This window comes from Zingiber officinale, chromosome 2B (genome assembly GCF_018446385.1).
Source record: "Zingiber officinale cultivar Zhangliang chromosome 2B, Zo_v1.1, whole genome shotgun sequence".
Taxonomy (NCBI): domain Eukaryota; kingdom Viridiplantae; phylum Streptophyta; class Magnoliopsida; order Zingiberales; family Zingiberaceae; genus Zingiber; species Zingiber officinale.
In genome coordinates this window covers 41,350,518-41,366,547 of record NC_055989.1, presented here as the reverse complement: position 1 = coordinate 41,366,547, position 16,030 = coordinate 41,350,518, and the positions used below count along the sequence as shown (strand labels likewise).

The 16,030-nt window shown below is 40.3% G+C and overlaps 1 protein-coding gene across 1 annotated transcript; it reads left to right on the top strand.

Annotated features, from left to right (window-relative positions):
* The first annotated feature begins 13,292 nt into the window (after positions 1-13,292).
* LOC122048247 (leucine-rich repeat extensin-like protein 3) lies at positions 13,293-13,814 on the top strand. The gene has a single exon (XM_042609841.1). The coding sequence runs from the start codon at positions 13,293-13,295 to the stop codon at positions 13,812-13,814; it is 522 nt and encodes a 173-aa protein (XP_042465775.1).
* The last annotated feature ends 2,216 nt before the right edge of the window (positions 13,815-16,030 follow it).

The window sequence follows — 16,030 nt, the reverse complement described above, 5'->3', positions numbered from 1 at the left end:
GGAAAGATGGTTAGTGTTGCACACTTTTTATAATGATATCAACTATCATACCAAAGTGTCCCTTGATTCAGCTGCAGGAGGGGCACTTATGAATAAAAGTTTAGATGAAGCTGAAGAAATTATTGACAGTGTAGCACAAAATCATCATCAATGGGCAAATGAAAGAAGTGGTGGCTATTCTTCTGTAAACCCAACAATTAAAGCATCAGGGAAGTTTGATGTAGATGCAGTCACTCTTTTGTCTGCAAAATTGGACGCTCTTACAAAGAAATTTGAAAATATGGGGACTAGTGCTAATATGGTCAATGCTATTAGTACATCTTGTGAAGTATGTGGGAGTTCAGAGCACTCAAATGACTCATGTCCATTAGGAGCTATCACTGCATAAATCAATCAACTGGAACAATGTGATGCAATCGTGAGTTACAATCAAAGGCAGAATAACCCATACTCAAATACTTATAACCCTGGATGGAAGAGCCATCCCAATTTTTCTTACAGAAATAATCAAAATCAAGGACCATCTATGGGGGTAAGACCAAATTTTCAAGCTGGGCAACAAAATTTTCAACATCTATCTTCTCAAGGCTTACCAAAGTCAAATATTAAAAAGATGCTTGAAGAAATTATCTCAAGTCAGAATGAAATGAAGCAAGATTTAGCAAAGCTCATTCAGAGAATGGATAATTCTGATAAGCATCAAAAGATCCAGGATAGTCAAATTGCCCAACTAGCTTCCTCATCATCCAGAGCACCAGGACAACTTCCAGGAAAACCTGATGTGAATCCTATGGAGCATTGCAATAGAATTGAGCTTAGGAGCGGACGGATCTTGGGAGACTCCCAAGTGACCGCTTAAAAAGGGATACAAAAAGAAGAAGAGCTCTCTCCTCTTATACCAAATCAGATTCAAGCTAATGAGGAGAGTACCATTGAGGTTGAAGAGACTCTTCCACTGAACCATCAGAGCAAAGCTGTCCCTTTTCCTTAGAGACTTACAATGCTCAAGAAAGATGAAGAATTTGGCAAGTTTTTAGAAAAAGTTAAGGAAATTTGTGTAGAGGTACCTCTTATTGATGCTATTCTTCAAATGCCTAGATTTGCCAAATTCCTGAAGGATCTCATGTCAAACAAGAGAAGAAGGGGAGAGGTTGAGACAATTGCGCTTAGTGAGGAATGTAGTGCTATTTTGGAGAAGAACACTTCCCCCAAACTAAAGGACCCAGGGAGCTTTTATATTCCTTGCAACATAGGAAAAGAATTTTTTGAAAAAGCTTTTTGTTATTTGGGGGCAAGTGTTAGCCTCATTCCCTATTCAATTTGTAATAAATTAGGTCTCAAAAAACATTAAACTTACTACTATGGCACTTCAACTTGCCGATCATTCCTGCAGGTACCCTTTGGGTATTATAGAAGATGTGCCAGTAGAGGTGGATGGGAATGTTATTCCCACAGATTTTATCGTGTTGGACATGGAAGAGGACCCCAGGATTCCTATCATATTAGGAAGACCTTTCCTTGCTACAGCTGGAGCTATAATTGATGTCAAAAATCATAAGCTTTCTTTGGTAATTGGTAAGGAAAGGTTGGAATATGATCTATCTAATATCTCTAACCATATCTCGTCTCTTTTAAATGCTTGTAGCAGGACAAGCATTTATAAACTTGAGGAATGGAATTTCCATCCTCATGGAAGGCCACCAAATGAAGGAGACAATGTGGTGGAAGATGTTGGGAGAAGATCTCCCAACAAAAATGAAAAGTATATCTGTCCTCCAAGGACGAGGAAAAGAAGTGAATGATCAAGTTTGGTCGAGCTAAAGACCTTAAACAAGTGCTTCTTGGGAGGCAACCCAAGGGTTCTTTTAGTTAGTTTTGATTTGTATTTTAATTTCTTTTAGTTTGATGCATTCTTTTGATTTTGTTTTCAGGTTAGGTGCAAAACAGAGCCAGACCGTGTGCTATACACGGCCAGGTAAAGGTTGCAGAGAAGGGAAGTGCTTGGGCCGTGTTATCCAGACACGGCCGTGTGGGATCTCCCGAGGAGAAAAAGGTATAAGCCGTGTCCCAGACACGGCCGTGTAAAGAATCCCGAGAAGAAGGATGGAGAGGTCGTGCCCCAGACACGGCCGTGCGAAGAATCCAGAGAGGGAAGAGGGGGAGGCCGTGTGGATCTGCACGGCCCGTGTAGGAGAGTTATTAAAGTCTTCTTTCTACCTTAAACGGCCAGATCTTGGCCGTGTTCCGCACACCCCCAACTCTCCAAAACATATCTTTCTCTCCCGATCTCTTAAAAACTCCTCTCTAATCTCTCAAGATCTCTTAGATCCGATTCTCCTCCTTTCTAAGACTTGGACTTTTTGTTCTCCTAACCTAAGATCTTTGTTCTTTGAGTTCCATTTTTCCAACTCTAGATAATTCTTCCCCTATCTAAACTCATCAAGATGTCCAATATTTTGAAGAAACTTCGCAAAGGAGGTGGTAGATCCAGTGGAGACAAAGAGAAGGAGCCATCAAGGGACAAAGGAAAATAACCAGTGAAGGGCAAAGGCAAAAGGACTTCACGCAATGAAGGTAATGACAATGAATTCAATATTGTGTTTAGAAATGATGATCAAGTAACTAGATTTGCAATTCTTGTCAATAGAAAGCTAGTGTGTACTAGATATATGGACCCAACCGTTCTCGATATGCTTGGAATTAGGGAAGATGTAGATTTGATGATTGGGTTTTTGGATTGGAGTGATATTATGTACACACATTTGCCTACATATCCTCGTCTTGTTTTGGAATTTTTAAGTTCATTAGATGTCCATTTTAATAATGAAGATGATTATTTTTGAAAAATCTCTTTTAGACTAATGAATCAAGAATTTCTATGGGCATTTAGTGACTTTAATTCTTGTTTTGGATTAACCACCGGTAGCCCTCGTAGGTTTGATCCAAGGTTTAATTGGAATCATTTTTGGAATGCAATAACTGGGTTAGATCAACCTTATGAGCCTTCAAGAGCTAAGGCCTCCCATATGTAAAACCCCATCTTTAGGTATCTACATAGAGTCATGGGTAAAACTATTTTTGGTAGGGGAGAGAGTGATGGGGTGGTTAAAAAGATAGAGCTTTATGCTTTATGGGCTATGCTTTATAAGGTTGAATTTGATTCTGGTTTTCATTTTGTTCAAACCTTATTAAGATCTGCTAGGGCATCATCGGGATCAATTGTTTTTGGTGGTTTGATTACCCGAATAGCTTATAATTTAAATCTTGATGTTGATGGGTTGGAAATAATTCATGGTAATGACATGATTGACATTGATGCATGTCTTGCTATGAAAATGATCGTTCGGGATGAGAATGGTTTCGCGTTTCCTAGGAGGAGTGGTTCTCCTTTACCCCTTCCTTTTCCTGAACGAACTACTATTCGTAACCCGGCTAATTGGGTAATTTCTGAGTTAGATTTTGAGGATAACCCTTCTATACCTGGAGACACTGAGCCACATCATGAGCCCTCGTCATATGGACACCCGCAGCCTTCTAGTTTTATGGAGCCCGCTAGGCATTCTTTTGCATATGGCACGGGATCTTCTAGGTTTGATTTTTCAGATTTTCGTACGTCTCTAGAATCACTTCATGAGAAGCAAGATTCCCAACGAAAAATGTTGGAGGGGCGCTTCTCTTTATCTGATGATCAGTTTAGGGAGGTACAAAATCATTTTCAGTTTACGAGGAATTTTCAAAGTCAAGTGGCTGAGTTTGTGCAGGATTATGATACTGATCAGGCTAGGATGAGAGATTTTATGCAGAGCATGATGCTTACTAGCCAACAAATAGATGCTTTATATGAGTATCATAGATCTTTGGGTGAGATTCCAGGTTTTCCTAGTTTTCCTATTGGCCAACCACGTCGTAGACCTCCTTTCCCTCGTCCACCTCCACCTCCTCCACCATATTGATTTCATCGGGATGATGAAAAGTTTAAGTCTGGGGGGGTGTCATGTACTGTTTAGTTTGGTTTTCATTTTCAGTTTTTAGTTTTTGTTAGTTTTTCACGTTGGTTCTTGTTGCTTTATTTTGCTTGTTTTTGAAATTTGTTTTTGAAATAATCATGGCAAAAAAAAAAAATTTGAGAACATCAATCTTCACTTATATTCTTTCTTGGATTCAAGTGAAATGTTAGCACGATTATTGTCTTGATTCATGGTGTTCGAATGATGCTAGTAGTAAACTTTGTGTAGTTCTTTTTTCTATCTTGAGAAGCATTAATAAGCTAAGAATCTTATGGTGATGAGTTTTAGTTTTGGTTCAACCTTAAGGATTTTATCTTCACTACACTTGTGCTTGATGCTTGAATAGTTGATGTCATTGAAATAGTCATGATTCATCTTGTTTGCTTAGTACTTGGTTTCCATGGTGATTTCTCAACTTTCATTTTGGTTACTGGATGAGGCTCAAATCATTAGAGCTCATTTGGAAAAATCAAAATATCCCAACATGTGTGCTAAAAGTACATTTGTGAATAAGTTTTGCACAATGCAAACACTTATAAAAAAAATAATAATAAAATAAAAAAAATAATAAGGGATATAAAAAACAGTTGTCATGAGTGGAATCTAGCAAGTCACCCCTTTGAGACCGAGTTAGGTTACTGGGGAAATGACTGCTTAGCTTCCCTTGAGATTGAGCACACCTTTGAGACCTTGGGTTAGTTGAGAAATATGAACCAAGTGAATGGTGAGTAAGTGCCTATCACTGGTTACTTGTCTTTCACTGGAAACACTAGGAATTCAAATTTGATGACGACTTGACTAGGACATGGATTGAAATTTGAAGGGTGTTGAGTTACTTTTACACTATGCACAAGATTCTTATGCTTGAACCATACTTTACTTGTTTCTATGATCATGCTTGTTAATGAAACTTTTTGATAGAGTTAGGAAAGTGCACTAGGTTTTATGAATGTGTTGTAGAACATATGAATTTAGACTGCAGCATTTTGCTTGAGGACAAGCAAAGGTTTAAGCCCTGGTGATGTGGGTAGATTATATACTCTTTTATGCATGTTTTTACGCACATTTACATACTTTGAGCATGCTTGATCTATGCATTTTTATACTTCCAGCTTTCCTTTTAGCATATTTACTCTTTTGGTTCGGAGATCTGCTTTTTGTGCATTTTCTGTACACAGGAGTCGATTTGGTGAAGAATCTACATCTTTGGGCAAGCCTTGGAGGAAACAAAGGGAGAAAGCACCAGGCCGTGTACCTCACACGGCCCTGCACCGGTATGGTTTGGCACCAACAGAAGAGGAAGATGATATGGCCGTGTGAAGCTCACACGGCCGTGTCAAGATTTGAAGCCAACCAGAGCAGAAGCCTTACATGGCCGTGTGGATCTACACGGCCGTGTGAGGTTTCCAGAAACCAAGCAGGCTGTGGCCGTGTGCACCACACGGCTGTGGCCGTGTGAGTCACACGGCCGTGCAGCTTTGGCAGAGAAGGAACTGGACATGGCCGTGTGAATCTCACACGGCAGTGTCACGGGGCCGTGTGGCGCCCGATTCCCTCCTCTATTTAAACCCTCCTTCATGAATTGAAAGGGGATCTCTCCCCCTTTGGGAGAAGGCCAGATTTGGTGGTTTCCTCCCAATCTTGGGAGGATTTCTGGGCAATTCTAAGGGAGTTCTTGATGATTTCGACTCCGGAGCAAGGATTGGATCTGAAGACGAGGCTTCTTCGTAGATAAGTTTTCTCTTTCCCCCTTTTCTTGGTTTCTTGGATTGGGGATTTAAGAAATGCTTGTAATCTTCATTTCTTCGGATATTCTTCCTCAATTCATGGAGTAGATCTTGTATTCTAGGATTAAGGGAGTATTTGTATGATGGATTGATGTAATCTCTTATGGATTTGCCATTTTCTTGTTTCAATGACATTGTCTTGCTTGTATCAATTAGATCTTGAATGATTAATGGTGATTTGTGCTTAATTCTCATTCTTGATTGATTGTTTGGATTTCTTGTGGACTTTGTAAAGATAAACTCTCACTCGATCATCCGAGGGATGCACGTGACAGGTGCAAGCCCGTGTAAGGACGTTTGAGAGATAATCTTGAAGAGGAAATAGGAATATTCAAGAGAGTAGGATGGATTTTATGATTAGTTTCTTGTATCTTGATAGATTAATAAGTTGTGGGCTTCTATGTTGATATCCGAGGAAGGCATAGTAATAGGTGCGCTTCTGTGTAAGGACAACGTAGGTTCACGTCTAATTGATCATATTTAGATACATTTTTCAGTCCTTAGCCGGTTATCTATTGCAAGAGAGAACCGGCAACTTTCTACAAGTGTTTGGCAATTGAGGGATAAGAATTGGTGAACCATTTACATTCAAGAAATCTTACAAAGAAACCAAAACTCCTAGAATCTCCCTTTATCATAACCCAAAACACTAAACTCTTGTTTGTTGATCTATAATATTAGATTTGTTTACCTTCACTTTGCATTTGAGATGATTGGATAGTTGTTTAGCTAATTCGCATTGAGACATTTCTAGTGCTTATTCCAGTCCCTGTGGATACGATAATCTTTTATATTACTTGCGACATTTCCGTACACTTGCGGAGCGTGACATGTATCTAGATCAAAAAATAAAATCCTAATAAAACTAAATACAGCTCCTGCTGTATTTTATAATATAATCATGCACATATAATAAATGCCCTTGACATGTCCAAGGGTCCAATCACACACATAATAACTATAAGCCATAATAGTTGGATCCTGCATCCACAAAGTTAGCTCATCCTACTATTAACCTGCCTATATTATGTATGACATGTGCATAATTAAACTAATACCAAATACACAGAGGCAAAACCCTAGCTCTGATACCAATTGTTGGTTGCTACTAGGAAAACTCAATGGCTCCACTGTACAAAAATTTTGTACGTGATCTGAACCTTTCCTAGCTACCATGTGTTCTTTTAAGTTAAACTTGTATCTCCTACGGAACTTAACATGTTTGATTCCAAGTTTAACTTATATGTTCTTTTAGGTTTAGATTTGGATCTCCTGCAGAACTTAACACGTTTGATCCAAATCACCTAGGTTATAAATTCAATTAAATATTAGTTTCCAAAATTGGCTTCCAGTACTGCATGGCGAGGCACTTGGCCTTCTTGGATATGGGAGCAACCACCACAGACTAGACAAAGCCTTTTAAGAAAAGTTAATATCTAATTTCCTTATATAACTCTACGTTAACCAAAAGGAACAATCAAATCACAAGGAAAAAAGAAAAAGAACACAACATCGAAATTAAATTCGAAAAACAAGAATCGAATGCCTCTTGTATTTGGTATTTATACAAAGAAAAATTAACTAGTATGATGCGGAAATTAAATACTAGTTATACCTCTTCCTTGTATGCTGAAAACCTCGAGATCTTCTGCCGTATCCCTCGCCTCCTCTTGGACGTCGTGTGGGCGACGATCCTCCAAGACGAACACCACCCGGAGAGCTTCTCCTCCTTCTCTAGAATTCGGCCACCACCACCACAAAGGAGCAAAAGAGAGCAAAGGGAAGAGAGGGAGAGGGGTTGGCCACTTGATGATCTCCAACAACACAATATCAATTGTTATATTTTCAAGGCCTCCCCTTCCCCCCTTTTTATATTAGTTTCCCAACGGAAAATTATGGAAAGAGTTTTATAAAAAATTAGACTCATTCCTATTTCCTTTTAATTTTTTCTTTTTCTTTCCTTTTAATTAATCAATCCTAGATTGATTTATTAATTAAATAACTATTTATTGATGTTTAATTATTTGACCGGCCCCTTGCTTGGGCACCAAGCAAGGTGGCCGGCCACTTATTAAAAGGGAAAGAAAGAAAAAAATTTTATAAAATTTTAAAAGAAGAAAACTTCTAATAAAATTTTACAAACTCTTTTTTTTTCTAATGTGGATATTAAAAGGAAAGTTTTAAAATTTAAAACCAAGTTTTAAAATTTAAAACATCTCTAATAATATTTCTTTTTAAAAGAAAGTTTTATAAATTTTACAACTCTCTTTTAAAACCTTGTGGCCTAATTTAAATTAGGAAAATTTTATAAATTTTTAAAATCTCCCTTTTTACGAATTGTAAATATCTGAGGAAATTTAAAAATTCAAAAACAACCTTCCTAATTTAAATATTGCGGTCGGCCCCCTTGCCCAAGGCAAGGGCCGTCCACTTCTAGAGAATATGTGGCCGGCCATTGTTTGGTCACCAAGCAATGAACCTGCCCCTTTTGGACACCAAGATAGGCTTTTCTTTGGATGGACTTGAGGCTTTATTGAGGCTACAACAGGGACCTAGAGGAGAAATTGGTTTTGGCCTTCCGATGAGCTTGAGTATCCCGCGCTCGCCCCGAACACACAACTTAAGTTCATCGATAATAACTCATTCCACTAGAGAGTTATTACCGCACAACCGCACCAATCCCAAATTACATTATGGGCTCCTTCTTATCATGAGTGTGTTAGTCTCCCTGGGTTTAAGATTACGAATGTCCACTAATTAAGTGAGTTACTGACAACTCATTTAATTAATATCTAGCTCCAAGAGTAGTACCACTCAACTTTATTGTCATGTTGGACTAGGTCCACCTGCAGGGTTTTAACATGGCAATCCTTATGAGCTCCTCTTGGGGACATTCTCAACCTAGATAACTAGGACACAGATTCCTTCTATAATCAACAACACACACTATAAGTAATATCATTTCCCAACTTATCGGGCATATTAATTTATCGAGCTAAACCTCACCCTTTGATAAGTCAAAGAAATCAATATTAAATATACATGCTTGTTATTATATTAGGATTAAGAGCACACACTTCCATAATAACTAAGGTCTAGTTCTTTCACTAAGTCAGTACAAAAAGAACTTACCTAAATGATCCTACTCAATACACTTAAAGTGCATCAGTGTAATTTATTAGTCAAGATAAACTAATACTTAATTATACTACGTCTATTCTGATGGTTTGTTCCTTTCCATCTTAGTCGTGAGCAACTGTTTATAATTTATAGAGAACCGGCAACATGATCTTCTAAGTGTGACTCCACACTCCATGTTATCTACTATATAAATTAATTGAACAATTTTATTTAACAAAAAATGTAAACATTTGACCAATGTGATTCTTTATTTCAAAATAAATGTGTACAAAAGCTAAACTTTTAAGTATACACTCCAACAATCTCCCACTTATACTAAAAGTCTAAGGTGCCATATTTATTGTCATACATCTGATTCCCATCCCCTCCACATGCCGATCAAAAGCTTTCGCCGGAAGGGCCTTAGTGAAAGAATCTGCAAGGTTATCTGCTGATGTTATCTTGGCGACGACAACTTCTCCTCGCTTGACGATGTCTCGTATCAGGTGGTACTTGCGCTCTATATGTTTACTTGCCTTATGGGCTCGTGGTTCCTTCGAGTTTCCAACTGCTCCACTATTATCACAATAAATTGTGACGATCTTGGGAAAACTAGGAATCACATCTAAGTCCATTAGAAAGTTCCTGAGCCATACAGCTTCTTTGGCTGCCTCAGAGGCTGCCACATACTCAGCTTCCATGGTTGAGTCTGAGACGCATTTCTGCTTAACACTCCTCCATGCAATGGCTCCACCTCCTAAAGTAAACACATAGCCTGATGTAGACTTACTATTGTCCCTATCTGATTGGAAGTCCGAATCTGTGTAATCCACAGGGAGTAAATCGTCTGCTTGGTAAACTAGCATATAATCTCTAGTCCTTCTCAGGTACTTTAATATATGATTTACTGCAGTCCAATGTCCTTGTCCAGGGTTACTTTGATATCTGCTAACCATGCCCACGGCAAAACAGATATCAGGTCTTGTACACAACATTGCATACATAAGGCTTCCTACAATAGAAGCATAAGGAACTGCCTTCATATCCTCAATCTCCTTTGATGTTTTTGGAGACATCTCTTTAGATAAGGCAACTCCATGCCTAAAAGGTAAGAAACCTTTCTTGGAGTTTTGCATGCTAAAACGAGTAAGGATTGTATCTATATATAAAGCTTGGGATTGGCACAACATTCTTTTCTTGCGATCCCTTATAACTTTGATCCCAAGGATGTGTGCACATTCTCCTAAATCCTTCATATCAAATTGTTTGGACAACCATACCCTTACGTCTGATAATACCTTGACATTGTTACCAATTAACAAAATATCATCTACGTATAGTACAAGAAATACCACTATATTTTCGTTACACTTCTTGTATACACAAGACTCATCCGGACACTGAATAAATCCATATGACTGGATTAATTCATTAAACCGGATGTTCCAAGATCTTGAATCTTGCTTCAGTCCATAAATGGACCGATTAAGCTTGCACACTAGATGCTCTTTGCCCTTTTCAATGAACCATTCTGGTTGCTTCATATGGATGTTTTCTTCAAGACTTCCATTAAGGAAAGTTGTCTTGACATCCATTTGCCAAATCTCATAATCCATATGAGCGGCAATGGATAAGAGTATCCGGATAGACTTAAGCATAGCTACCGGCGAAAAGGTCTCCTCATAATTGATTCCCTCTTTCTGAGTGTACCCCTTCGCAACAAGCCTTGCTTTGAAGGTTTCTACCTTCCCATCTGTCCCTCTTTTCCTTTAATAGATCAACTTATATCCAATGACTTTTACACCATCAGGTGGTTCTACAAGCTCCCATACCTTATTAGAATACATAGATTCTATTTCGGAATCCATTGCCTTTTGCCAAGATACTGCATCTATATCTTGGAGTGCTTCATCATATGTCCGGGGATCTGGTTCATGTTTGCCTGGGATCAAGTCCGAAGACTCACCCAAAAACATGAATCTCTCAGGCTGCCTTACAACCCTCCCACTATGACGAGGCACCGTCTGTGGTTGTGTATCATGTGTGACACGTGTTGCAGTCTCTTGTGGTACTTCATCTTGTACTGTTGGTACTGAAGTAGACGTGTCCTCTCTAAGTTCTTCTAGAATAATTTTACTATTGGGCTTGTGATCCATTATATAGTCTTCTTCTAAAAACTGGGCATTGGTGCTAACAATGACCTTCTGGTCTTTAGGACTATAAAATAAACTGCCTTTCGTTCCTCTGGGATACCCCACAAACATACGAACTTCTGTATGAGATTCTAACTTATCAGCATCTTGTTTCAGCACATGTGCTGGACTACCCCAAATCCGAATATGTCTTAGACTGGGCTTCCGCCCATTCCATAATTCTATGGGAGTATAAGGTACTGATTTAGAAGGTACTAAGTTCAAAATGTGCGCTGTTGTTTCCAGAGCGTATCCCCAAAATGAATTTGGTAATTCTGAATAACTCATCATCGATCTAACCATCTCCATAAGAGTCATATTCCTTCGTTCTGCCACACCATTCTGTTGGGGTGTACCAGGTGCGGACAATTGGGATTGAATCCCGGCCTCTGATAAGTAATTCCTAAACTCTCCTAAGAGGTATTCGCCACCACGATCAGACCGTAGTGTCTTGATACTTTTACCTAGATGTTTCTCCACATCAACTTGTACTCTTTGAACTTATCAAAGCACTCAGACTTGAGGCACATTAGATAAATGTATCCATATCTTGAATAATCGTCTATAAAAGAGACAAAATATTCAAAGCCACCTCTAGCCTGGATAGACATAGGACCACAAAAATCAGAATGAACCAATTCTAACGCTTCTTTGGCTCTATACCCCTTGGCCTTAAAAGGTCTCTTGGTCATCTTACCTTCCAAGCAGGATTCACACGTTCGAAAGTTTTCCAACTCTAATGGACCCAAGAGTCCATCGGCTACAAGCCTTTGAATCCTACTTAAGTTAATATAACCAAGCCTTAGATGCCAAAGATGTGTTTGGTTCATTTCCGAATGTTCTTTTCTCTTATTAGAGTTAGAAGATGTGTTATCAATTTATATATTTTGCTTTGTGGGAGAAATTGGATTTAAAGTATATAAATTGTCAACCAATACCACCAGAACAGATAATCACTTTATTTCTCTTTATAACCACATTGTTACTAAAGGAAACTGAATATCCATCCAAATACAGTTTAGAAACTGAAATTAAATTTTTTCTAAAACTGGGTACATAAAGACAATTCCTTAAAACCAATTTCCTATTCCTATCAAATGATAAGTAGACGTCTCCCACTGCAACAGCCGCCACCTTAGTAGCATTGCCCATGTAGACAGTTATCTCTCTATCAAATAGTCGTCGGGTTTCCTGGAACCCCTGCAAAGAATTATAGACATGATCAGTGGCTCCCGTATCTACACACCAGGTGCTGGTAGATAACACCGCTAAACATGTTTCAACTACTAGAGTATGAGATATACCTTTATTGTTCTATTTCGGACTTTTGGTTCTTATTTTCTTATTGCACTATCTGGACTTGTATTAGTTTACTTTATGGATGTTGTCGACGAGTTTTATTTGGATTTGTTTTACTACATACCTGCCTAGACTATAGAAGAGGTGAGTGGATTTTGTTTCATCGTGTTTTGAGCTTTATGGGTGTAGTTGAGTAGGGTTGTTTTTGAGTTTTCTTATCACTGCTTTAGTTTGTTTACTATTAAACTATGTGGATGCTTGGTTGTTGCATTTTTGTTATTGTTATTGTTCCGGCCGTGTTGGCCGAGGTATATGTGGCCCTGAGGGTAATGTATAAAGTTTCAGATTATAACCCGTACAGGGGAGATGCTGCCAAAATTTCTTCTGGCAAGGACTCTCCCGGGGTGTGACAATTTACAAGTTGGCGATACTTATTGTTTTTCGTGTTACAGATTTTTGAGAGTATCTGATACCAATTTATTAGGTATCAGAGCAGGTTACGAATACTTGCTTTTGGTGTTTTGGATTTTTAGGTTAGCCCAAGTTTGCCAGTAAACTTGGGTACTTATTTTCTGATTTGTATGGATTTTCGTTGGTTTTCTCGTACGGAATTCCGAGGTAAAATGGGGACTGGATAGCGACGGAACATCTCCAGATGGAAAATAGGTAAAAAGGTAATTTTAGAATTTTTATACTTGTAGTGATATTTGTGTTATAACTTAACATATATGAGGAGATCCACACGAATAGCTACGAGACGTGGTGTTGGATGGCCACGTACGAGGACTTTTGAATCTCTGGACTCGCCAGAGATCCCTACTGGTTTTGAGCATGTCGGTCAAGGACAGACTCAGGATATTGCAGGTGCGTCGGGCTCTCAGACCCCGATGGCTCCTTTAGAGGTACCTGCCTCAGCTACACCGGTTGTACCCACCCCTACCATATTTACGGTACCACCAGGGGTACCACTGGCATACACGGCACCTGCTCCAGCAAAGCCTGCGGCATACCCGGCACCACCTCCACCTGGACTTACCGTGTACCCGGCACCAGCAGCGCCTGTGCCCCCAATGCCTACAGTGTATTCAGCAGCACCTGCACCAGCGGTACCAGTTGCTCCACATTCGGTACCACCCACCAGACCTCCAGCCGCGGCCACCTATACTGACCCTGCAGTGCCACCGGGGGCATATGCCCCAGTTTATGCAGCAGCACTGGGAGTACCTCCCTCGGTCTATCTACCGGTACTACCTGTAGCACCAGCTCCAGTGGTTCCGCCAGTTCCAGCAGCCGTCCCTACCCACTTCATTGACATTGTCGCAGCACGAGCTCGGATCCCGGCTTTGGCGAAGTCGATGAAAAGTCGATTCACAGTATTTCATGGAGAGACCGATTTGAGTGTGGCCTAGTCTTGGATAGAGGCTATGGAGCAGACCCTTCCCAAGTTAAATTTTGACACCAACATTTAATTCACTGAGCATGGTAGGCCAGAGGATGGTCTATTAGCTCAGTTGGTTAGAGTCTGCACCTTTATGAGGGAGATTGGTAGATTACCCACTTTTAGACCACAGCGACTGACCATCTCTCTACCGTCCAGTGATACCTTGGAAGTCACCCAGGAGGTCAGAGGTTGCTCGTTAGACTTTGGCAACATGATACTCACGGTAGATCTTTTAGTACTGGAAATGGTCGACTTTGATATTATTCTTAGCATGGACTGTTTGTCAGCATATCATGCTACTGTTGATTGCCAGACGAGGGTGGTCACATTTTGGCCTTCGAACCAACCCTCATGGGATTTCACTGGCATCAGAGACGACAGCATATCGACCATTTCGGTGATTCAGGCGTAGAAGCTATTGTCACATAGCTGTCAGTGTTTTCTGTTATCCTTGATTCATACTGAAGGCAGCAGTAGTTCTCAACTCTCTGACGTTCCAGTAGTCCGAGAGGTATCTGGATGTATTTCCAGAGGAGCTACCAGGTTTGCCTCCCAGAAGGCAAGTGGAGTTTGCTATTGAGTTGATTCTGGGAACCGCGCCGACATCAAAAGTTCCCTATCGTATGGCACCAAAAGAGTTGAACGAACTGAAGGTTCAACTCTAGGAGCTTTTAGACAGGGGATTTATACACCCTAGTGCTTCTCCATAGGGTTCTCCGGTATTATTTGTCAAGAAAAAAGATGGTACATTGAGGTTGTGCATTGACTACAGACAGCTGAATGCAGTGACCATCCGAAATAAGTTCCCCTTAGAGTGGATCGAGGATTTGTTTGATCAGCTCAGAAGTACATCAGTGTATTCTAAAATTGATTTGTGATCCGGATATCATCAAATGAGAGTTAGAGAATCTGATATTCAGAAGACAGCATTTCGTACCAGATACGGCCATTATGAGTTTTTGGTAATGCCATTTGGGCTTACCAATGCTCCAGCGGTGTTTATGGATTTGATGAACCGCGTCTTCTTGGAGTAGCTTGATTAGTTTGTTATCATTTTCATCGATGACATATTGGTCTATTCGCGTTCTGAAGAGGAACATGCGCAGCATCTTCGCACAGTCTTGGAGACTCTTCGACGACATCAGCTATACACGAAGTTTAGCAAGTGTGCTTTCTGGCTATCCTTAGTCAGTTTTTTGGGGCATGTAGTCTCTAGTAGAGGTATTTTAGTAGACCCTCAAAAGATCGAGGCTGTCACCAGTTGGGAGCAACCGAATTCAGTTCAGGAGATCCATAGTTTTCTGGGACTAGCAGGATATTATAGACGGTTCGTTGAGGGTTTCTTGCGTATTGCTATGCCGTTGACACGCCTGACCAGGAAAGGCGTGAAGTTCACTTGGACCGAGGACTGTGAGACCAACTTCCAGGAGCTGAAGCGGATATTAGTGTCAGCTCCAGTTTTTGTTTTACCCTCCGGAGAGGATGGATTCGTGCTCTATACCGACGTATCTCTTCAGGGTTTGGGCGCTGTTCTGATGCAGCATGACAGAGTAGTCTCCTATGCTTCTCAACAGATGAAGGAGCATGAGAAGAACTACCCAGTACATGATCTAGAGATAGCCGCCATCATCTTTTCTTTAAAGATTTGGCGACATAATTTGTACGGCATTACGTTTGAGATTCTCATTGATCATAAGAGTCTCAAGTATATTTTCACCCAGAAGAAGTTTAATCTCTGATAGAGGAGATGGATGGAGTTCCTGAAGGATTATGATTGTACCATTAACTACCACCCGGGAAAAGCTAATGTGGTTGCCGATGCACTCAGCAGGAAGTCCAGAGGGACTTTGGCTTGCCACCGAGTTTCAATCACAGACTTGGTTCAGAGTTGGGCCTTCAGGAGCAGGGACAGACAGAGTAGGGTATTCTGGTTACCATGGTTGCTCAGTCGTCGATCAGGATGAGGATCCGAGAGGCCCAGGCCGGTGTTCAGCATTTGCAGTTCATTAGCAGCCAGATAGCTTCTGGGCAGCAGACCGAGTTCACACGAGATGAGGAGGGTATTATATACTTCCACGGCAGATTATGCGTACCTCAGTCTCAACCGGTCTTACAGGAGCTACTTCAGGAGGCTCATCGTTCTCGATTTGTGATCTATCCAGGTGGGACCCGCATGTATCGAGA

Excerpts from the sequence above, each read along its gene's own strand:
- LOC122048247 (XM_042609841.1), top strand. The coding sequence starts at position 13,293 with ATGGCTCCTTTAGAGGTACCTGCCTCAGCTACACCGGTTGTACCCACC.